General features: G+C 40.8%; 1 protein-coding gene across 2 annotated transcripts; it reads right to left on the reverse strand.

Moving 5' to 3' along the window:
- Nucleotides 1-312: 312 nt before the first annotated feature.
- On the reverse strand, nucleotides 313-16,501 carry igsf8 (immunoglobulin superfamily, member 8). Of its 2 annotated transcripts, XM_080494459.1 has the most exons (8): nucleotides 16,384-16,501; nucleotides 16,113-16,265; nucleotides 12,124-12,504; nucleotides 10,392-10,853; nucleotides 6,782-6,960; nucleotides 6,298-6,550; nucleotides 4,992-5,438; nucleotides 313-2,778 (listed from the first exon to the last, which is right to left on the reverse strand). In XM_080494459.1, the coding sequence occupies exons 2-8, from the start codon at nucleotides 16,180-16,182 to the stop codon at nucleotides 2,651-2,653; spliced, it is 1,920 nt and encodes a 639-aa protein (XP_080350585.1). In that variant the 5' UTR covers nucleotides 16,183-16,265; nucleotides 16,384-16,501; the 3' UTR covers nucleotides 313-2,650. The 2 variants fall into 2 exon arrangements, with proteins under 2 accessions (XP_080350585.1, XP_080350586.1); XM_080494460.1 differs by having other exon boundaries at nucleotides 16,113-16,482.
- Nucleotides 16,502-24,535: the final 8,034 nt, after the last annotated feature.

The raw sequence follows: 24,535 nt of genomic DNA on the forward strand, positions 1-24,535 counted from the left end.
TTTTTTTTTAAAACAATTGCTGAAAAAGTTGGCTACAAAAGCCTTACAGGCTCTTGAGCTGAAATGTAAGCCTCCATTCGCCCAGTTCAACACGGAAATTGTTGCAACCACAAGAAATGTTTTGGTACTTAATACTATATGGATGGAAAATATGCTGAAATGGCTCATGAGCACTTTGTCAGACAGATTGGTTTATTCCCTTCACCACAAAGTGTTCTCTAATAGCTCCGATGTCTCCTGCGGCCTGTGATATGAACGTTTCCCCATGTTCTCAGCGGAAAATAAAAGGCGCAAAAAAACAGTGTGACAATAGAAATCCAGAGTGATTTATTGGTTTTATCAACTGGCATGTTTGCCAAAGCACCATAAGAAACACACTGAGCAACAACCTGTCTTTATGTATATTTTCAGTGGCAGTAAGATGCATTTAGGAACAGTGGTATTAAAGCATGAGTAAACAATTCAAAACAGTACAGAACACCTTCATCAGAGGGTTTAACACATCTTCCACAAAAACACAACTTAGACAGCATTTTTCATACTTTGCATGCTATGTGCAACACTGTGTACAGCTGGCTGCAAATCTCAGCAGGAGAGAAAAAAAAAGAGGTTGAAATGAATCGAATGTGAGCCACATTGAGTGATAACACACAGTGTGGGGGAAGGGCAGCAGTACATGGCGGCCATAAACAGGGATTAGAGATGAACACGCAGATACACGCTTACTTCCATCTGAAATACCAGCCACCAATTGGGCCGCTGCCGCCCTGTGCACGTGCATCTGTGTGTGTAATCGTGGGGTGGGTGGGTACGTGGTGGGAACAAATCAGCTTCGAGCGGCTGATCTGGAATAAAGTGGCTCAGGAAGCAAGCGGCGCTGTGATTTTATTCCCTAATGTGAACGAACAGTTATAATCATGGTTTTGGGACCATGGGTTAGAAAGGACACTGAGATTTTAAAGGATCTCTGACACCCACAATGTGAAGACAAACTGAGACAAAGTACAGCCCAGTGCAAACTGATTAGGGAAAAAGAAAAAAAGTGAGAAAACTCGTCATGATATTTCATTGTTGGAGCCGCAAGCCGGGTAGTGAAAAGTTCTGCTTCTCTTCTCCTTTCCATCAGGATTTATCCAACCTTAAACAATCACCCAATGCGGGCAAAACGTCTCTTAAGTGTTACTTTCAAAAGGAAGAGGAGGATGGATTTCACCCATTTTAAATACGCAGACACTGTAAATCTGTCCAACAGACTTCTGTGGGCTAGCAGCAGCAGCAGCGAAAGTCAGAATAAGCCTTGGCAGCAGGAATGTGTGGCTCGCACCACATGATCACTACGACAATGGTGAGGCTTCACTAAACCATCAAGTCATATGACGCCGCTCCTCAGGAAAATTCTCCCCTCAAGAATTAAAGATTGTAACATTTCTGCACCAACAAAGAGGGAACTCTTTTTTTCACAGTTTCTCTGTCTAATTCATTTGACAAGAGCATCAATCCATAAAAAAGCAGAAAATAAAATGTAAAGAAATGAATTTTTTCTGCTGGGAGAAGATAAAGCAAAAGAAATGATCCCAATTGGCTTTGGTCCCAGTCCCGTTCTGTCCGGGGGCTTCAGAGGATCAGAGCACATTGCAGCTGAATGTGAAACACAGGTGTTTGCTAAAGAAAATGAGGCGCTACAGCACAATCGTACACATTTTTAAGAAAATAAAACAGTTAAACTCCAGAGTATTTACATATGTCAGCTCAGTGCATTACGAGTATCTCTTCCATTTCTCATCCTCAAATCTATACAAATCTATAGGTCCGTATGAGAACCCTGCAGCATGAAGCAGGAGAACTGGTACTCTTTTAGCCTGTTGCACGCGGTCCTCAGCCAGCGGCTTCCTTATTAAATAACAGACAGAGGTTCTGTTTACATGCAGCGTGGCGCTGGGCTGCAGGCGATGGAATATCCCCCACCGCTCATATTAAGTTTTCTGGAGGTTAAACTGCTCCCCTCAGCATTCATGTGACTGTCAGTGGCAGTTTCTCAACCATGCACACATTGCTGGTTTTTGTATTAAAAGAAAAACATGCAGCATGAGGAAGGAACATCTGGAGCCGCAACAACCGCTTGTGGAAATACAGAATGGTCTTCGTTTTTTCTGGGGTGACCTAAATATCCAGTGTCTTATATGATGAGTTGGGCAGCATTTTGCAAACAGGCAGGACTTCTGTGAGAGTTGATGACTCCACAGAAACAAGGTTTTTACAGTGAGTTATCCCACCCGAGAGCTAAAACCAAAAGGATCCCTAAATATTTGTTTGTCTTTGACCATTGGAAAAGTCGAAAGGATAGGAGGTGTCTGATTTCCATGTGATTACGCCTAATGACGCCTGCTGCAGCAATCACTAAAACGTGGTGTTTTCACAGAAAGCTTGGATATAAAAATACAAGAGAATATAAAACATACCTTTTTTTTGGCATTGATTGTGAAACAAGTAGGTCAGAAAACAAAAAATAATCAAACAAGGTGGCAAAGTCCTCTTTAAATGTCAGGATCTGTCAAAGTTGTAATTTTTCTGTGGGGTGGTTTCTTCTCAGGTGCGCATCCTCTCTTTGAGCCGCCTCACCTGAATGGGCAGATTTCAGCCTGCCGGCACCTTATTTGGGAGTGCGCTGCCTCGCCAGGCGTTTCATGAAGCAGCATGTAACTGTCGCGATGATGACAATACCCACAAACAAGGCAGATGAAACTCCGATCACCAGAGGAATGAGGAGGAGGTCAGCAGCTTGAGGGGAAATAAGAAAGAAAGACGAACCAAATCAATGATAGAAACTGATATTTCAAGCTGAAAATTCATTTAAAATATCATTTTATGAACCAAAGAAAATTTCAAAAGCTGACTTAGATTCAAACCGTGTGATAAGCTACATTATCTGCTCTTTTGATTTCAATTTTTAGAAAACACTTTGACTCATCCATGCATCACCCAGAGTAAATTCTGTCCATCCAGACAGAGTCAATGCCAACTGACTATGAGCGATGGCCGTGTAAACAATAGGCAGGTTACCAGTGCATCAGTGTACTGCATTTCCATTCTACATACCAGACCAAATAAAACTTTTAGCTTTTTCTCTCACCACCATTTTCACTCATCGATTGGTTTGTGCTTGTCAATGTTTTCAACAAAGGGCAGTAACATCAATTAACCTCTCACGCATATTTTTGGGCTGTGGAAGGAAACTGGAGCACTTGGAGAAAGTTTTGTGGGCTATGTGAATCACATGTTTGATTTGGCCCAAGTGTGATGCTGGATGCTTTTCCTGACGCAACCTGAGCCTGAGGGGTTAAGTCAAGTTAAGCTGGGCGACTTGTCAGCAGTGGAGTTTCAGCCAGCAAAGCGCCGGCTATTTTTCATTGAATCTTATTCAAATTAGTAGGAATTTTGTATTCCTCATCAGGAAGTACGTACAGAATATCAATTACAGACTCATAGAACAGACGGTGCCCTGACTTTGTTTGGTGTCTGTTCGACTCTTAATTAGAGACAAATTTCTGAGCTTTCAGGAGATTGGAGATCTAAAGCAGGGTTTTAGGTGTCAAGTCTATTTTCTGTGATGTTATTGTGATGTTAAGCACACAGGCAATGCACACTGAGCTCAGAGCATTTCTATCCTCCTGACTACAGCAGTTCAAATTTGTCCTCTGTGGTGGACATTTTTAAACCTGGCTATCTCTCACCCACTGCATCTTACTAGAATGACTCATTGGTTTCGACAGAGGACATGGAAGGCTTTTCAATGATACCAAAATGTTTTCAGTATTGTAATTACCTTGCAAATATTAGGGAATAAAAAAAACAATTGTGATTGGATCCTTTTTTTTCTTTTGGTAGTCAGGAGGGTACACATTCATGTGAACATTTTGGGATCCAAACACATCTGGAAAAAAAAAGTAGCGACAGTGGATGAAATGTCAAACTGTTCAGCTCTCAAACATAATTCAAATTACATACAAATCTGACAAATGTATCTAATGTTAATAGAAGGTGATTATCAGATTGATGCATTATCAGTAGTGGGCTGAGTAATTGATGACAGGCATCAACTTTTGGACTATGGTTTTAAATAAATGGATTGGAATATCCAAAGGAAAACTGCGCATTGGATCTGAACATTGTTGCCTCTGAACGCGTTCAAAACAGTTACCTGTCCTCACCAGCGCAGCACCTTAAATAGGTTAAGGTGCTTCTCCAGTTGCGAGATGAGAATGCATGAATGGAGAGCGAAGTCATGGCCTGGGGATACTGTTTAAACACATGCTGCCACCTGAGTGCCATTTCTACCAGGAATAATTTCTTCCACGCCACTATGAAACAGTCATTGTGAATCTAGATCTTTGCAGCATCCACTCTGGATCTGATTAAAAAAATACATTTAAAAATCCCCCAATGCTTAAGCCCAGCAGGGGGTCAACTTAAGCTCCTTGTCTGCCTTGTAATACATAGAGAGGCTATTGTGCTGTCGTGTCACGCAGAATAAATATTCAAGAAAAAAAACTGCTGCCGAGATGATCATATGCACTCTTGGGCGTTTGACAAGCATTTCATGTTTTTATGCATTTTGGACATCTTGACACAATCATTTCACACTCAGAGGTGCAGCAGCAGATACACATGCAGAAAGATTAATGATTAATCTCCTCAAGACAGCCTCCACGAGAGCTCTATTTTTGTCTACACCAGCTCCATTGCAGATATGTCTTACCAATTCATCTTCATTTACAATATATTAGACTGAACTGCAAAAAAATAATGTTAATTCCACAGACCACGTGACTATAATTCACTGAAGCCACGTGAAGTTGTGGGGAGGGAAATTAAGCCAAATAGGAAGTTGCAACACAACATGCATTGTGAATATGAACAAAGAACAAAGGTACTAAGACTATCTATTTAACCACAAGAGACAGATAGACAGACAAGTATCAGGTGACACCTACCTCTGGCGTACAGGTAAACATTGACGGCGTTAGACTCTGCTTTGGCCCCCGTGTTGTACCAGCCCCCATGTGGATCCTGCCCCCACGCCTCGGCGTGACACGCGTACAAGCCCTGGTCCTCCATTGTTGCGGAGTGGACCCTCAGTCTGTAGCTGATGGCTGAAAGGCGGTCGATGCTGATCTCGCTGCTGTTGACGTAGATGTTCGCAACGCCATCGTGCATGAGGGCGGCCACCAGAGTGGGACTCGCCACAACAGGGGGGTCCACTGGAGGGACATCAGATCTCTTCTTGGTAACCAAGTCGGGTATCGGCCACCGCCACCACTGCACCTGAGCCATGGTGGGCCCTGTGGTGGTCACCGTGGCATTGCAGATGAGGGTGATAGTGCTGCCTCTCTTCAGCAGGGGGCCGCGAGGGAGCCGCGCCACAGCTGCAACCAGGACATCTGTGTGTGGAAGGAAGTAGTTTAAAGGACAACTGAGCATACATAAAAGCTAAAAAAAATACAAAATAATATTTGCGACATAGTTTAGCATTCATTTAAGCTGAACTGAATTGACCTAACAGGCTTATCAGTCAACTTTTAAGTCAACCATCTAACAAAAACACTCCAGTTTCTGTAAAATGTCACTAAAAGCCTTTTTCATGAAATATGAAATCCTGCCATGCAACACACATTTTAAACTTTTAGAAAGATCTTTAAATATTTAAGGAATTTTACAAATTTATTAGAAGCTTAGCGTTGCATCAGTGGCACTTACTAAAAAAAAAGAGAGAGCGAGAGAGAGAGAGACGGATGTGTTTTTACAGATTTCAGCACAGAATTCTGCAACCAAATGGCTTTAGTCCCAGACCTCAACGACATTTAGAAGCTCAGTAAATCAGAAAACTTAACTCATTTCTGAAACCAAAACAATTGAGCAGTTCCTGAAAGTCAACGTAAACCACAGAGGGAAGAAGGCGACTGAGAGTCTACAGTCATCGCACGGAGGCTGAAGGAGAGTTAAATGCTTAACCATCAGGGTGTATACCGCCAGATACAAATCAGAGAATCAATAATGTGATTAAAAAAAAAAAAAGTACCACAAGTGGAATATGAATGAGTTTGTAAACCCTTGAAACACTGAAAGGTATATATTTATAAAACAAAGAACAACACAATTATTCAACCTGTTTGTTCTTTTACATTTCTAAAAAACAAAGGAGTGTGTGTTAGTAGAGAGAGCCTTCACGAGCCAAATGATCTAATTCTCAAGCTGATAATACAGGAAGAGCCTGAAAGTCGCTGCAGACATGAGGCTTACCTTTGGTCTTCAGGTTGACCGCGACGCCCTCTGACCTCTGGGTGAGCGTCGCAGACATAGCCGAGCTGGGATTTCTCCTGCCGGCATACACACTGACCACACAGCGATACACACCCGAGTCAGATGGCCGAGCCGAGAAGAGCTTCAAGGAGTACTTCCCCGGCGCTACTTTCTCCATGGATCCGCCGCTGGCTCTGCTCAGGTCGTCCCCCCAGCTCACGATGCCGTCCGTGCTCAGACGGGCCACCTCCACCTTCACACAGCAGAGCGTCAGTAAATCTGACTCATGTATCCATAGTGGCTTCATCCATCACCAGAAATAAAACTTTACAGGATTTTATTGTTTTTAATAACCACTTCTCAAGGTTTTTTTTCTCAATATGCTTATTTCCTCGAGTTGTTGTTGTTTTTTTTACATTACGTTTTACACATATTACATAACATTTAAAATAATGTTCCTTATCTAAACTGACACCGACTGTACCTCAACTCCTCCGGTCCCCACTGCGTCACTGCTTACAGATCCTCTCTTCATCCACTGAACCAGCAGGCCGGAGTTTACCTCAGCGGGGAGTCCCAGCACCTCGCACGTCAGGATGAGCGGGGAGCCGACCTGCAGCGTCACCTCACCTTTAGGCGAGGATGTTACACTCAGGGACTCGGCTGGAGTGAGGAGAAGAAGGCGAAGAAAGCGAAAGGTTAATAAAACACCAGAAAAGCTCTTTAGAGAACAGCCTCTAACAAGCACTTAGACCGTGCCACTAAAAGTCTTTGCAGGAAGAAGCATTTCTGTGGGGAAGTGACTTCCTTCCATACATCACACATTTAGTACCCGGGACAAAATGGATAATCCTCTCAGTCGGAGAGAAAAAAAGGAATAAGGCAAAAGGAAACACAAAAACATCTCGCGCTCAAAACAACAAGGTCAAACATCAGAACAAAACAATGACTATCAGATGTCAGGAATGATCCTTTATTTTGTCTTCCAACATTTTAAAACAGATATCTTCACTTTATTCCTTTTTACTGTCTGAACGGTTTTAACCTTTCTGAATGACGAGTTAACAACACAAAAGAAAAGTGAACTGCTGAGAGAAGAAGTCGTATCATCAATACTTCTGTATTTGACTGAAACGTAATCGCTCACATTTTCAAACAGTGACCTATATGTTTGCTGCAAACTGGTGTAGTGGTTAGTGAGAAGATCGAGCTCGGGAGACTTTCTGTTCATAGTTTGCATGTTGATGTTATTTAGAAAGTTCCTAATTTTAATTAAAAGTGTGAAATTGGCTGACGGTCATGGAGACTGAAGGTACAGAACTCACACCAATATGGTTGAATAGAGAAATTTTATGTTTCCATTTCAAAAACAAAAGTCAGTCCAAAATAAATGTCTTGCTTCATTATATATGGAAAATCTGGCCAAGTTATTTCCTGTCTTATTTGTTTAGAAAACTGTTTTGTTTGTGACCTAAATCATAATGTGTGTTAATGATATATGGAATGTAGAAAAATATGAAATGGCGATACATATTATCACAAACAATATTAATGTGTTTGAGCGCATACATGCATGCTCCCCATTTTCAACTTTTGTACCTAAGAAAACTTCAGAAACTGTACTTAATAATTTTATTTACATAACAAAGATTACTCCAACATTTACCAAAGTAAAACTAAATAATGTGAATTCACTTCGTCCTTTTCAGAGTATTATGATAACGTTGTTTCTGCTACACTATTGTGAACATTCGTATGTAATCTTGGCCATTTTTCTCATGAGTTAATGGAAATAAAGGTCACTGAATAATAATCTTAAATCCTAGAAATTAGTGGTGTGTCACTTGAAAACTACTCTTCATAAGCATGTACTCAGATAAAAGTGGTGTGAGAATGTGCAGCTTATAAGAAAGTAAAATGTTAATATTAGCCTTCTATAACTATAAGCTATCAATTCAAATCCATTGTGTATGCAGAGCCTCATTCAGCTGAGACATTTCTCTGAACAAAGACGCTGTTTTATAATGGACATGTCATTCATGTAAACAAAAGGAGACGTGTCAGACCATTGTCGCAGTCGGACAACGGCAGCCAGAAATCGCAGGACTGCATCGCGCTCGTCAGCGAGCGTCAGTACAGAAAAACAATGCGGGCATTGATGAGCTCCAATGCTTCAATGTCAGCTTCATTTTTTTTTTCTGCTGAAGAGGAAAAAACATGACCTGAATACGTTTCAGTGACACTTGTAGCTGCTCAGTTCTTTGCAACAATGTAAATCAATCAAAAAGCACATTAGCACAAGAGCAACACTTTAAATCCATCCCAGAATTTAAAACGATGCATTGAAATTTACCATACAGGTAAGAGGAGAGAGAGAAAAAAAGAAAATCTTTCGTACTGACAAAACACATTCCACATGATGTATGAATTCACCCAATTTTCAAATGAGATGTAGAACTGTCTGGAGGAGAGAAAAAAAATGCTCAACATAATATTGCCATTTTCACAGAAGCGGACACATCAGTCTTACATCCGGTTTGCAGGCTACAAGGAGCCGAGGTGGGAGAAAGGATGACTTAATCCTTCAGATCTATACAAGTGCTTTAGAATTTAAATCGAGCCAAGCGGCCAGGCAACGGGGCAGCGATCCAGCTGAAAGGCCTGCTACTGACGTATTAAATCCAGCTGGATAATCAACGAGACGGCTGAGCATTTAGCTTGTCAGTCAGGTGATCTTAGAGCCAAAGCCTCGAGCAGAAAGACCAAGAGAAAAGCAATTGGCGAGGACTGTGAGAGGTAAGTGGAAGTCATTTTGCAGGCAGAAAATGCAAAACAAAATCAGAGATTTTAAAACTAAAAAAAGAATTTCAGAAACTCTACTAATAAAGATAAAATTTTACTTTTTCAAGCATTAAACATCATATTTCAGATGTTGTGATGGTAAGCCTGAACAGCAATAGAGGTCAATGCATCCACACAGCCAGTTAAGTGAAGTAGGTATCCAGACAGCTAATCAAAAGCAATTACTGTAAGGCCCCGCAGCTAACAAACAAGCCAACAGGTTGAATACAAATGTGGGTTCGGTTATTTTTAATCATGCACCCCTCCATCCATCCAGCCATCCATCCAACCAGCCAACTGTTCAGCCCGGGAAGCCAGACTTTGAGTTAAGCTGTAAATTACACAAACATCCAGAGCCTGCAAACTGGACGGTGTCCAATCACGCGTTCACCAGCTCCACAAGCCCGGGACGACTCGCACTACTACATTGGCAACGACACAGCAAGACAAATAGGAACCAAAGACTTAAAAAGGCACTCATCCATCTTCTATACAGCTTTAACCAACTGAGGGTTGGGAGGTTGGTGGCAGGATGTTGCCGCTCTTCCTGGATACACTGTGGACATTTCACCAGTCCAGAGAGAGGCAATGGTGCACACTCACATTCACACCAACGGGCAAGTTTAGAGACACCAATATTTGTCAAATACATGTGTTTGAACAGTGAGAGTACCTGGAGAAAACCTACATATGCACGAGAACGAGAAAACTGTACTTCTTGCATTGAGGCCACTGTGTGGTCCCATAAAGGGCTTTTACAAATAATTTAGAAATGACAGCCAGTCATCTTTTAGAAAACAGCAATTAGCCTCAGACAGCTGCATAATCATGAATGAAACCGGATTGGTTGGAGTGTATTCTTAACAAATCAACTAAACCAGTGGAGGTTTCATTGTTTCATGTTCCAGGGACTTCATATTTCCGCAGCCCCTTCTTTCGCAACAGTTTTAGCTAGTTACAGGTTGAATTTAAATTTTTAAAAAAGTTTCTTTTCTTGTCCTGGATTTATTTATTCATTTATTTTATGAATTTCTCTACTGTGATTCTGGTGAACGATCTCAAAACTAAATGCTTGTCCTGCAGGTTTTATGACCAATTGCGTTTTATGCTGTTAAAAAATAAAAACAGAATACCAGCTTTTGAGTTAACGTCCTGGTTACCTGCCGGGACCTGAGTTCTGGCCACATGCTATTAAAAGCTTGGGGCGAACGTCAGAACTCAAACGCGGATGTTTTTTTTTTAGTCACACTGACCTAGATGTTGAACGGTCAAGTTGCCGATGTCCAGCGTCCTCTGTGCAATCTTCTGCCACGATCGATCAATGTCGCGAATCCACTGCGACGCCTCGCAGAAATACGAGCCGGTGTCATCTGGCTGCACCGCTCTCATCTTCAGCACGTACACACCCTGCCCGCCCTCGCCGTTCCTCTTCTCCAGCGTGATCTCTCCATCATCGTAACGGTCCTTGTAGAAGCGTCCGGGCACGACCCCCAGGAGTTTGTCGATGGAGAGGATCTCCCTGACGGTGCTGACCTCGCCCCCTGCCCCACCCACCGAAACCTCCCCGCCACCACGCTTCCCAAATGTGATGGACAGGTGGGTGAGCTGCTCTGATTGGATGCCGGCTGAGCAGGTCAGGGTCAACTCTGCCCCCTCCGGCACGGCCTGGCCTGTGAGCGAGCGGGTGAAGCTGATCTGGAGTGTGTCGGGGATCACTGTGGGAGCATACGCACACAATCATATTACATGGAGCCAGACAAGGGCAGAAACATGATAAATTTAATTTGTATCTGCTACGTGCCGTTTAGTTTTGTCTATGGTTAGACCACAGCAGTAAATAAAGAGCAGAGGCCGTGACGGTGACTCCCAGCTTTGTAATACCCTCTGTTTCAGTCACCGGCTTTGCCAAAGGAAGAAGGGATTAACCAGCTATCAAGACAATACTCAGCCAAAACACTAACACCCGGTATCCTACAAACGTAAACATAGTAGCAGACCAAGAGGGTGATTAACAGAAACTGAACTTGTCGTCATATGGACGGAGGAAAACCGCCTAAATATTTGGACAGCTTGAGTAGCCCAATGTGCAACAAGTTCATAGAGAGAAAGAGAAACAGGAGAGGAGAAAGCTGAGAACAAAGTCCAGATGGTCAGTATAAATAACAACTCTGAATGTGTAAAGCGCTGCACAAAGTTAAGCACACGGTACAATTAGTCTTTAGAAACATGTGATCCGTTTAGCTGGTGATAAAATCACAGCGTGAATGCAAACGTTTGCTGGTCTCGTTGCAGGTCAGTTAAGTGTAAAGACATGTCCTAGAAATTGCAAATAAAAGATGGGACATAAAACATTTTTTATGTCCCTTTCAAAATGTTTTTTTATCACATACAGTCCTTTTTTAATGTAAATCATTATTAGCAAACAAGATAATAATATAATAATAAACTTTGAAACATAAAACCTTATTGTTTTTACATAATGCTTCTGTGTCAGCATTCCTCAATTACTTTCACTGTGTTTTATCCTTTTTAACCCTCCTGCAGTTTAAGTTTAGACACGTTTAACCTAATTTAGAGCCTCTGAATGCAATAAAAAAATAATAATAAAAGTTTCCTGACCTCACTAGAGCCATTCATGGACATGATCAGATCAGGGACATTCTTTAGTAGATCTTCAATAACTCTTTAAAAAAGATACACGCCTGACAATAAATTGATCTGACAAGTAAAAAGTGTGTTATTCCTCTGTGGAGCTCTGCGGCTCCCCAAATACTGCCACTGCTGTAAATATTTGTTATAGTGCAACAAATCAATGGCAGGAAACAGTCCAAACAAATGCACCAGCTGCTCAACAATTTTTTACTTAAAACTACCACAATTAGATGCCTTAGGAAATAACTGATTGTTATTTTGACTCCTTCGCTGCTTCGGCAGTAGGTTTATTGGCGACACGGAGTTTGATGCATTGACCTCAGATTGTTTTACCTTTGACGGTTACTGTGGCGCTGTAGTTTCCCTGGTATGTACTGTCTGTGCTGGGTGTGTAGCACTCATATTTCCCTTGGTCTTCAGCACGGAGCCTCTGGATCACCAGCCGGACCTTGTCCCCGGAGTCCCTCTCCACTCGCACCTCCCCGCTCCTCACGCGGGCCTGGAAGGGTGCGTACGGGAAGCCCTTGTCCCGGGTGGACACCACTCCCATCTGCCTCCCACCCGCATCATCCCTGTACAGGAACCACTCAAACTCCTGCGTCCGGGGGCCTTCGTATCCTGACACCAAACAGGGCAGGGAGAGGGGGAACCCCGCGACTCGGAAGAGCGGCCCATCGGGAAGGGCGACGTCGCGGCACACAGCGCAGTGAAGCACTGTCAGGGAGAAACACACAGAAACAGCAAACACAGAAAGTGTGAGAGAAGTCCCTGGGGGGGGAAAGATTGTGAAGCTGTAACAAAGTCAAATTCAGTGAGTGGCTGTGTTGCCTCGCAGCACGTTTGGTGCATGGACTCACGGATCGATATGCTGAGCTGATGACTGACTAACAGGAAATCAATACATTAAATAGCTGTGGAGGAAGGAAAAAAAAAAAAAGCTGATGCTGGGGCTACGGGCCAGCTTACGCCAAATACAACATGTTGAAAAACTGAAATACAATCGCTCCTTGGAGCCCTGTGAGCTCATTCTATAATTATTTTCATTAGGGGTCGTATCGAAAGGTTCACAAAAAAGTTAAGGCTCACGTTATTCTGAACATTCAATGCCGAAAAAGCCACATGAGACAAAGAAAAGCCACTCGGGCTTTAAAAATGAGAATATTCTCCTGCCGATAACCAAACTCAACATTTCTTCTCTAAACACAGCAACAGAAATGTTTTGCTAAACTGAACTGGGCCCTTCTTCAAATTAAAGTGTGCAGTTGTCTTCCATACACACTGGTTCTACATCAAACAGTTCTAAAATCACCTTCACGCGTTGCTGTCAGCAGCTGCGTTATAATCATGAAAAATATGTTGCTGCCGAAATGTACAAACATGCAAAAGGCCACCCAGTGCACTGCAGAGCTGCACACTGTGCTGAACCCGATAGCTCCGAACTGCAAATCACACTAAAAACAGAGTGAAAAGGCTTGACTGAAGCCAACATTGGAAACTCGAATGAACTCCATCCCTGTCGCCTCGCTGTTTAATGAAGGTCTGGCAACATGGAAGAGTTACAGGGTTCTGGTTACAAGAAGAAATATTCAGCGTGAGTGCCTCAAGGCCACGTGGAGCCGGAGTCCAGGAGTTTCTCTGGCTTCTATAACTCAAACATCCCCGAGAATACTGAAAAGCTCCGATTAACTTGAACTATTTAAATACTGAAACTGTATTTAGCCAAAGGCGCCAGCAACTTCTCACAACATGATCATCGTCAGTGTGTGATTCGGGTACTTCCTAGTATATTCACACGCTGATATCAGGCCGGTTAGTAAATAGAACTGCTTAGGTATTTTTGAAAAGGGTAGTAATTAACAGCTCGGCATCATCAGATTGAACACCAATACTGGAAGTAAACCACTTCCTTTTAGTGTATTCTGGGATGAGCCGACTTACGATTAATTCAAGTTTCATGATGTTTACATTACGACAACTTCAACTATGTAGAGGCTAATGAGAGGAAGAACTTTTATATCACTGCTACCAGACTTCTCTAGTGTTTATAGACAAATGAGCACAGTGAGAATAATGACTGGTTGTTAAAGGAAGCAGTCGCAGTAGATGCTTTGGCAGTATTTTGAGAAATCAATTGGTTAACCGTTTACAAAGCAAAATTAAGAGCCAGATTCTCCTCAAGGAAAATGATTAGGATTTAATTTGATGAATAGTAAATTTGGTGTTCTGAGAAGTCTTTGTGTTTGCCACGTCGAGAGAAAACGATTAAGTACAAAAGAGAAATCAACTGACAAATGAACCCAAACTGCTTCTCACAGTGACTATTCATGGAAGACAGAGAATGACTTTCCAAAGACTCATTTGATTGAAGAGAAAGCAGACAAACAGCAAGAGTAAGACCAAAGAGAAGAAAAAGCATATACAAATGAGGAAGTAGAAGACGGAAAAGGAAAAGACTAAGAATATGAAGAAGAATAACAAGACATGAAAGATGAAGGGCAAGAAGAGAAAGGCCACAAAGAAGAAGAATCAATTTAACAAAGAATGAATAAAAGTGTTTTTTTTAATTAAAAAGGAGGTTAAAAACTTTTTTTTTTTTTAATCAGAGCTAACATAATCAAAATCTACTCCCACAGTTTACTTTATATTATTATTACAAACTAACTAAACATTACTTACAGATTTGGCCACTCAGTCAGACAGTTGATCTGCTGCACAAACTCCTCACATATTTCACTGTTTACATACACACAATATTTAACCAAAATCAACAGTAAACAGAAACAGTGTTAGCATCCTTTTAATGTTTAAATCACTGAAGTGGGGCCAAACCCTGGAAAAACACCCAAATGTGACACATTTGTTCCGAGTGACGAGACACAAACACACCCCCACAAAACAGAAACTAAACAAACCATCACCTCTGAGCACTGGCCTCCACCTCAGCTCAACCGATAACTACCTGCACGACTAGAAATACCAGATGAGTGCATTTGGACACACCCTGTGTGGGAGTGCGAGTCCTGAAAACAACTGGAGCGTTGTCCCAAACACACAGCCACGGCCCAATCGCAGCACGCTCACAGATAATGACATGGAAGACTAGTGGGAGGCTTAAGCGGATCAAGTCCTAATTAACATTGGGCTCGGACTGATAGGGCTGGGGGACACCACAGCTTGTCGCGGTGCTCAATACTGTCTGGATTAGATACTGTGCAACAAGAGGGACCCTCTTTTTTTTTCTTTTTTTTTTCTTCATTTAATGAGGAACTCAAATGTAGGACAACAGACCTCTGGCTGAGATCAGTGTGTAGAAGCCTGACTTGAATATTAGATGTAAATATTAAAACTATGAGCAAGGGAATATAAACTGGGTCACGACATCCTCTGTGTCAACCCAAATTTTATTTATGAAATGCGAAAGATTCTAAATTAAAATCTCAGAAAGAACAGCATGTACATGTATGCTTCTTGTTGTTACTGTACCTCCACATTAATGCTCGGGTTGTACTTTCAAGGCTTATATGACCAAAATGTTTGATCATAAATGTACTTTTTTTAGCTTTACAACCCTTTTAAATCACATAAAAACAAATCAAAAAACTTAAAAGGCTTCTGTGTCCATAATGTGGTCAAAAAGCAAGTAAACAACACTGTCAAACAACTCGAAGACCTTCCAAGATAGTATGCAATTCAATTCAATTAACTTTATTTATACAGCACCCAATACAACACAGTCATTATTCCAACACAGTTTCAAAAGCCCCCTATGTAGATGATGGACAAGTTTATTTCTTTTATAATTATACTAAACAATGAAACTTTTATATATCATAGGTTTGTCATGCATTAACTGATTGTTTAACCTTTTTCTTTTTGTTTTATTCTTTGTAACGTTGGCTTATAAGCTTACAGTGTCTCAAAATTGTTTGAAACATCATACAATCTAACATTTTCCAGTATTTTCTTTAACTGGAGGCCATAATTCACACATTTCAAATATTAAAATATTCAAAGTGGGTAGGTTTTAGGGATGCACCTGCTCATGCTTTGTTTATTTGAATGTGGAATCAGTTCATTTGAATTGCTGATGATAAAACTGAAATATTCACCTTTTTTTTGGTTTGTTTTGTAGAAACAACTGTGCAAAGTCTCGAAACAATATATAAAAAGGATGGTAGAGTGAATCACTGGTGACAATAAAGCTACCTGCTGTGCATCAGACATGAGGAGACAATCATGTAAATGTGTGTGACAGATGGCGCGAGGTTTGTGTAGCAGGGCAGACAGGTACAAGCGGAGGATGAGGAGAATGATGGACTCACCACACAGCAGCAGGAGGGATAATAATAATAATAATAACGCAGATTTGTTGGAAGCCATCGTGCTCCTCATCTCGACCCCCGAGGTCCGGACGGATTGTGTCGACTCAGATTTCTCTCCGCTCGCTTGCCGCCGATCATAGTTCAAACCGCCGACTGCGATCGGATTATTATGGAGGAGGAGAAGAAACAGACCATGTTGCACAAGAGCGCGCGATCAAACAGAGAGGAGAGGCACTCGCTATTGCACTTGAGGGGGAAATTAAAGCTGCACCTTGTCGCTGCACCGCCGCATCGCCGTCAACGCGTCCGCTCGCTGCGCAATATGTCGGTCTGCTTTCGGATCATTGCCCGGAGAACAACACGCCGTGGTGGAGCGGCGGGCATCGCAGGGGGCTGGGCTGGGTGTGTGGTGGAGGAGGAGGAGGAGGAGGAGGAGGAGGAGGAGGAGGAGGAGGAGGAGGAGGAGGAGGCGGCGAGTGACATTTTGAACCAATCAGAATGGAGAGATGAGGTCAGGTGCAACCACGCGAGGGCGCCAGAGTGCTGCGCGCCCATTCAACGCTTCACACAATGATTCTCAACTTGTGGGGCACCCCCCCCCCCAAAAAAAGTGGGTCACTGAGTTATTCCCAGCTAGTCACGACTCTTTGCCTGGGATAAGAAAATAAGATTAAAATACGTGTAGAGTCATCAATTCACATTGCTTCCCATTTGGAATAAAGAATACTCATGAAATATGAGTTGACAAGCTCACTTTTATATAAGAAGACTCATAAAGGTTGTTTGCGTTTGAGTTCTTGGAGATGGCAGTACATTTGAAATGGATTAATTTCATATTTGTGTGGGGAAAACAAGTCTGAGTCCGTTATGGGGGGAAAAAAAGATGAAGTCACCAAAGTAAACACTGCTTTATCCTGTTCAGGGTCATGAAAGTCAATCTAACCATGTGTGAGAACAGGATACACCCTGGACAGGCAGTGCATCACTGGGCAAACAGACACCCACACGCATACACTCACGTTCACATCTACATACACTTTGCTGTCAGCGATTAACCCCACACGCATGTTTTTAGACCGTAGTTGGAAATCAGAGTGCCTGAAGAACATGCAAACCCCACAGCCAGTATTTCAACTCATGACTTTCTCACTGTGGAAATATGACGAGGAAATGGGAATGCAGATAATAAAGTCTACCCATTTTATACTCGATTGTATGCATTTTAATATGAAATCAAAATGATCTCTACTGAAGTGTCGTTGCAAAATGTAGGTTCAAACAACATATCAGTTTTGATGGTTTCATCCTTTCTTAGGCCAACACTTTACTGCATATTTTTATCATTGTCCTTCCTATAATGAAAATCATATTTCATATTCTTTTCGTGAAGGTTTGTCATCATTTTCAATTAACATAAGTAGGTTGAGGTCCACTGAAAACAAGCCGGCAACCCATTTTCACATCCTACCAGTAAAGAATCATTAATATTTTCCCCCAATATGTTTATGATTGGTTTTCCCAAGGACTTCTCGGTCCAATTAAATCTTTCAATGGGATATATTTTATAGTTTCATAGCTCTAAAATGAAAAAGTATATACCATTTTCTTGACTGTTAGTTTCATTCCAGACAAAAGGTGTATACCATCATGCACGTGATTCTGTACACCAAGTAATGTATATCAGAAAGTAGTTACCATGGAAACCACAACTTAACCTACTAAAAATACATACTCCTCTTGTGAACCTATTCAGTTATAATAGTTGGTGAGGTTCAGACATTGCTGTCTATTGTGAAGATAATCTATATCTTATTTATACCTGCATACTGCCGTCTATCAACATTTATGTTATTCTGCAATGATTTAAGCAAAGTTCATTCAACATTATGTAGTTATAAATTTCCCTTTTCTGTGAAGAGAGAATAAAAATAAGAGCTATTAGATTGAGGAAAGAATGTAGATTCAGAGAATTTGAAACATATGGCTATAATTTGTAGAAAAAAGGTTAGGATTGGAAAAAAGAAAGAGGAATCAAGAAAACAGGAAGTCGTGAGTGCCACCGTCTGGTTTCAAACTCCACAACTAAATCGGAACAAAATCCAATTAGTCATTTCTTTCCCCTTTCTTGTTCTTTCTTTGCGCCTGTGTGAATCTTCTTTTTAATCCCGAATCATATAAATTAATCACACATTTTGCACTACACACAAACATATTTTGGCCTGCGTAGTTCACTCTGTGCCTTACAATTTAAATTATACACTAAGATTCTAACCCCTCACTTTAGCATACCAATCGTAATATCCTCTCTTCAGCAGTGCAGATATCTGATGTTTCCATGTGACACCCATACATAGTGTTATTTCTAGACTGCTTCAAGAAAAATCATTTTCAGTGTACATACTGTATGTGTCTGTATATGTGGTTGGCCACACTCAGTGCTAATATGGCCCTTTAAAGTCACTTTCCTTAAAAGTGCTGAGAGATTTGTTTTTGGGAAACTACTGCTGTAAAAAGGTGTATCAGATATATCCTTTATAGCTGATTTGTCCATGTTTAATTTGACTTGTAGCATCACTATATACTATACACAACCACATTGTTTCATACTTCTTATGACAGAGCTGGGCTTTTTGGTGATTTGTGTAATTGTAAAGGTTTCAACACACTATTCAAATAAGACAACCTATTTCGTGTAGGTGAAACAACAATCGAATCTTTAATTTGCAATGGTTTGCATTAAAATTGCCCAAAATATACATCCAAAAGAACTCAACATTAACTAAGAAGAATGCAAAGAACCATTTTTAAGAGTCTTATTCCTAACATTAATATTAACTTGTTGATTATTAAGAAAACATATATCAAAGTATTTAAAAAGTGCATGAACTACAAGTTTAGATGTGTGGAAGTTACAGGTTGAGGAGACTATTGTCCTAAGAAGTTCAAGTTGGCTTTTCAGTAGCAAGATCACCATCCAAGCACAAAGAGGGCCACAATCACTTTTTAACAATGGATGGTTTAAATAAAATGAATTGGTCTGCAGCATTTCTTCACACTATACCTGTGGATGATGGGTTTTAACCTACAGATGAATCATAGAATTAAAACGAATTTGTTCTGAATGTATTTGTTAGCACTTTTAAGAAAGTACATTGGTAAAGCTTGGGATTTTATTTGTCTAGGATGAGCTGGTGAAGAGAATCAGAGCATCACTTAAGCTCTTTTGCACAGGATTAAAACTTTTTATGTGCTTCTGTGCACATATTTTCACAGTCATACATTTCATGGAATCTTTTCACTCAAATATGTCTTTGTATGCAGGCTTTTAGCTTTGTTGCACTTGGAACGGTTACGTTTCATTCGGCCACCAGATAGCACCATTCAGCTGCTCTGGTATGAGCCGCATCCTCCGTACTGAGTGCACACAGAATAACAGTAAAACTTAAATGTACCGGTAATTGAAATATAATGAAAAACAATGCTGTCAATGAAAACTAGTATATTTAATACAAAACATGTAATATTTGTGAAACACTAGATTCACTGTATTCATATTAATCTTTTTTATGTTATTATTCATGTGTGAGGCTTTAGAAACATTTTCAGAATCCCACAATGATCAAACCCAGCCGATATTTCTGTGGTCTGTGGTATTATTTGTTCTCTCTGTGCTTTTTTAGTGTTTAATTTAAAAGGAGCCTCAATAAATGAGTCTAAACAATTATTTTAATATTACTGCAGAGACTGTTTACACACGTCTGATGCACAATTGAGAAACTACTGGAGCCAAGAGCAGAAAAAATGAGACACATCTGAGCCAAGTTGGCAATAAATAGTTCCCAAATGAATCAATATACAGTATATGACCATATAACATTTTAGTCTAATGTATCTAGGATGTCCATTAGTGGACAGTCACATGTTTCTCTTTCTGAAGAGGATTTAAAACATCAGGTTGCACGACAAGAGAGATGCAATTTGTCCTATTCCTTGCTTTTCCTTTTAATTCCTTGCCTTTTCTTTCCTCCCCTCCTCAGCCTTTTCCTCTCCTTACTTTAAGTGACATGGAAATATGGATGACTTCACAGCGTGGCTCCGCAGCGAGTGAGGGGAAGTCATTAGGGTATTCTGGGTTAACAAGGCGGCAGGCAGGATATGCAGACTTCAGCAGGAGCCTCCACCAGCTCTGAGGGATGGCACTCATGCAGAGTAAACTTCCTCAGTCTCATGGCTTCCAATGTATTACACTTTTAACCAAGTTGGACATTTGGAGCGTGATGTAGTGTGATCCACTTCCAGAGAAATAAACCTCTAAATGCTGCATTGATCTGCAGTCTGTTTGTTACTCATATGTCTTCGTAAGACTTTTGACAGGCAATCCTAAAACCCCAAGTCTTTTTTATTAAACTTTGTATTTTCTGGTTGTAAAAACTTAGCTTTAACAACTTCTGGTACTCATCATGTGCCAAGTATCAGCTCTATGCTTCCAGGCAGTGGTAGAGAGTGACTGCATGCAGCATTTATGTACAGTTCTGAGGTGCTTGAGAGTTACTTTCCATTTTATCCGACTTCAGACTTTGAGTCCACTGGCACGTTTCACTACCCAACATTTATAGTGATTGATTGCCTCACAAACAAGGAAATCAAAAGCAAATGAATAACGAGTTTCTTACAGTATATCTTTCAATCAATGCCAATAAAAAAAAGTAACAACAGTGAGCTGTTTCATTCTGATACTTGTATACATGTATTCACCTTAGAATTGTCTTTTATCATGTGATTTGTTTTTTGCAGCTGCAAACTATATCGCAAATGAAATCTTTATTTTGATGATCCATCCCAATTGTGAGAAAATGTTGTACATTGTTAGTAAAGCAGGGCTTTGAGATAATAAAGCTAAATTGTGTTGAAAGTTGGGCCTTTTCTGTTTGTCCAGTTGTCTTGTTCAGTTTCTGGAATAGCAATCTCCTTGATACACAGTCTTCGGTACAAGCCTTTTATAATCCATGCTCAAAAAAAAAAAAAATATATATATATATATACACACACATCACACTGATATATCACATCAGCTTTTGACATTTTTAGATTTATATTGTGTTTTACATTTTTTTTCAATTTTGTTTTTGTTTCATTGTATATTGGACTTGTTCATTCTTCTGTTTTACTATGATGCACTTACATACTTAATTTTTTTTCCCATGCTGAATATTCTTTTTACAATTATCTACATGTTTTCTGAATGTCTTCTTAATTAATCAGTTTATCAGAGCGCTGAAAACAACATAGCTGGTAGATCTGCGAGTCCACGGTGCTTTGAAGACGTTTAAAGGTCTTTAAGAGTTGAAGTGAAAGACAATTCTCTGTTTGCCCATCATAATGATACAGCTCACTTGAGACACAGATATGATCCACTTTAAACGTAAAAGATATTGATTACTGCATCTTTATTAAAAGCTTTCTTCTTTCTATTCCAGGATCTTTATTACATCCTCTTTCCACTTGCGTCCTTCTTCTCACCTTCTTCTTTGTGCCCTCACTCCCACTCTGTCTCTTTTAAGGCCACTATAGACTAAACTGTGACCTGGTGGAGACTGTCTCTAATTACTTTGTACTACAGTCACTGCACCCCTGTCATCGCAGGGACCTCACCATGACTGCAGAGGGAATCCTTTCACTGTGTGTGGCATGGCTTCACACTGCAGGCACACCACATGGATTATCACCGTGTGGCCGTTCATTTTCTTCACCTGACTCTGAAATTATTTTCATTGGCAAAGACAGTTAACGTTTCTGTCTCTTGGCGTTTGTTTCCTTCTCCACATTTCCATCCTTTTTACCGTTTCTTTTGTGAACCACAGCTTTTTTGATTACCGGTCTAAAGAGCTTCCTCAGTTTATTTCTCTCACATATAGATACAGCGCATACACAAACACACCCACTTACCTACTATAGATCATCCCACTGTAAGTCAAACATAAGTCAAACACATGTACACATGTACTATATATGTTATATCCTCTATTTTTCCTCTGGTCCTGTCAGCAGTTTTATCACTGTGCTGTCTCAGTCTCTCAGCTGCAGGGATTGCACGCTCAGTAAGCAGTGCGGTGAAGGCCCACTGCTAGACAAAACAAAGGAAGACACAAGGACATGTACACATACAGTTAATTTACTGCTGACAGGATATTAATAACTTTCCACCGGAGGGCTTTTGGTTTTTTAGGTTTCCCCTCTTTATTACTGAATGCAACGGCAATGTTTAGTTAAGCATTCAACCACATCATTTGACTTCTTTCAGTCACTGTTTTGGACTGGAAACGTGCGAAGCTGATCACTCGGTTTTTCTTGGAAAACACAATTAGTCTGTCTTTCAGACGCCTCTTAAAAGACAAGTTTAAAACAAAAAAAAAACACCCTGAGAACATGTATATGACATATGTGTGAGACTTCATGAGGATAAAACCAGATGTTATGTCGTACCCTCATAAACTATGTTTTTATAGTTTCGTGTTCAGCGACATGATGACCTTTCAAATCAAAGAAAGAACAGCGGAAGAAATTCATTGTTCAAATTACAATAATATGACTGCAAATCAGCTCAATCCATTTGCTTTTACTGTTAAGGCAAAACACAAAAGAAGGGCATCTATTCAACAATAGAGTGTTTCAATTTGTTTGAGAATAATGAAATTCCACCCATTCACATATATGTTTCATTACGTCTATAAACAGTTTGTTTGTTTTTTGAAAAGAATGTGTACATAGAAAGAATAGCTTGCAGGCCTCTGCCAGCCCCGAAGCATAAAATGTTAGAAGTGGTCTCCCATGGTGTAATTGGCACAGACTGGAGGATAGTTTTAGCTGGCTGCCATGCCACAGACAGGCAGGCCTGCAGAAAGACAAACACAAGGTCTAATGAGCAATTTGGTGGACATGCAAGAAAGAACTGGGGAGGAGGGGAGAGGAGAGGAGAGGAGAGGAGAGGAGAGGAGAGGAGAGGAGAGGAGAGGAGAGGAGAGGAGAGGAGAGGAGGAGTAGGAGTAGGAAGGTCTATAAGGAGGGAATTGGAAACATCTGCAGTGGTCTGACTGCTGGTCTTCCCCCCTTTGCCTCACCCCAGACAACCGCACACAACAAAGACGGGAGATGGGCCAAAAATGGTGTGAGGCTGAGTGCGAAGGTGATGATACATGGGCAGTGACTAGCAGCATTTTATGGAAGAAAGATGGCAACTGGCAAAGGCTAAACAAACACAGATGAGACGATGCTCCACTCCAGCATTTCGCATTGTATATAATTTTCCAGCAAGTATGTTTGTGTATGGCAGCATGAAACGGAGTGACTTTTGAAGTTTAAAAAAGTTTAAAAAAGAGCATCTGATTTTTACCTCAACTCCGCAGCATGAGCGACACACCAACAGTGTTTCATAACCCCAACTTGAGACATGTAGCAATGTGGATCTCTGTATTCACATAATAGAATTGTTCTGTTGACATGTTTTCACAACCTGCCTTCTCATTTTCTGCTGGCTGAGATTAAAAACTGATGCCATGCTGTTCTTGAGTTTTGCCTAATTAATGTGATGATCTAGTCAAATTACAAAATGAAGCCTGTGGCTCTTGTTTGTTTGGGGCTCTCTGCAGGCTGATGTCGATATCTTGTCTGTGCACTCTGCCTTCCCTGTCTAGACATACCAGACTGGACGGTGTGGCTTTTCAGCTCAAAACCAATCAGCGGAGTGGTCAGTCGAAGGTCTTGGTCTCCAGAAGTAATCTGACCGCAACCAAATGCAAAAATGACACATCACATTCTGATCATGTTTTATTGTGACTCGTCACGATAAGTCTCAGCAGGGAATGTGGTCAACATGCCTTGAAGAGCCATACCACATGTCAGACACCAAAAGGAGGAACAGGAATGAAGAGCATTCCACTTTAAACTATGGCATTTCAATGCTAACTTCAAGAGTGCATCAAGAAAATTGTCAGGAGGATGTACGAGCGGCACCAAGAGTTAAACCCTGGGTTTTATTTAAAAGTGACAAAAATAAATGCTTTCAATCCCGCATCTCTTTAATATTTCAACTACAAAGTCAATGTCTTCATTTCTACATATACTTTTTTTTTAGCTAAGTTCATTCTTCCGCTCTGTAAGAGGTGTATATAAGACACGGTTGATATTAATGATTTATGGCATATACATGTCTTCTTGGTTGTATAGATAGCTTTAATGTTTGATTCCTCAGTGCAATTAATAACTTATTCAATAAACTCTTGAGGACAACTCATGTTGTCTTAGCATTGTCAAGCATCACATAGTTGTGCATATCAGCTGTTCTCTGACAGGGTTGCAATAGCAGATCATTTGATTTGAATTTTTACAACAGTTCCCCTCTCTGGAGCGACTTCAGCACGTCTGTT

This window comes from Blennius ocellaris (genome assembly GCF_963422515.1).
Source record: "Blennius ocellaris genome assembly, chromosome: 4".
Taxonomy (NCBI): Eukaryota; Metazoa; Chordata; class Actinopteri; order Blenniiformes; family Blenniidae; genus Blennius; species Blennius ocellaris.

What these genes read in the sequence shown, in the direction of transcription:
- igsf8 (XM_080494459.1), bottom strand. Translation starts at nt 16,182, where the DNA reads ATGAGGAGCACGATGGCTTCCAACAAATCTGCGTTATTATTATTATTA. An exon ending in CGCCACAGTAACCGTCAAAG is followed by an intron (nt 10,854 to 12,123) that starts GTAAAACAATCT and finishes ATGCTCCCACAG; the next exon opens with TGATCCCCGACACACTCCAG. An exon ending in GGTCAACCTGAAGACCAAAG is followed by an intron (nt 5,439 to 6,297) that starts GTAAGCCTCATG and finishes TTCCACACACAG; the next exon opens with ATGTCCTGGTTGCAGCTGTG.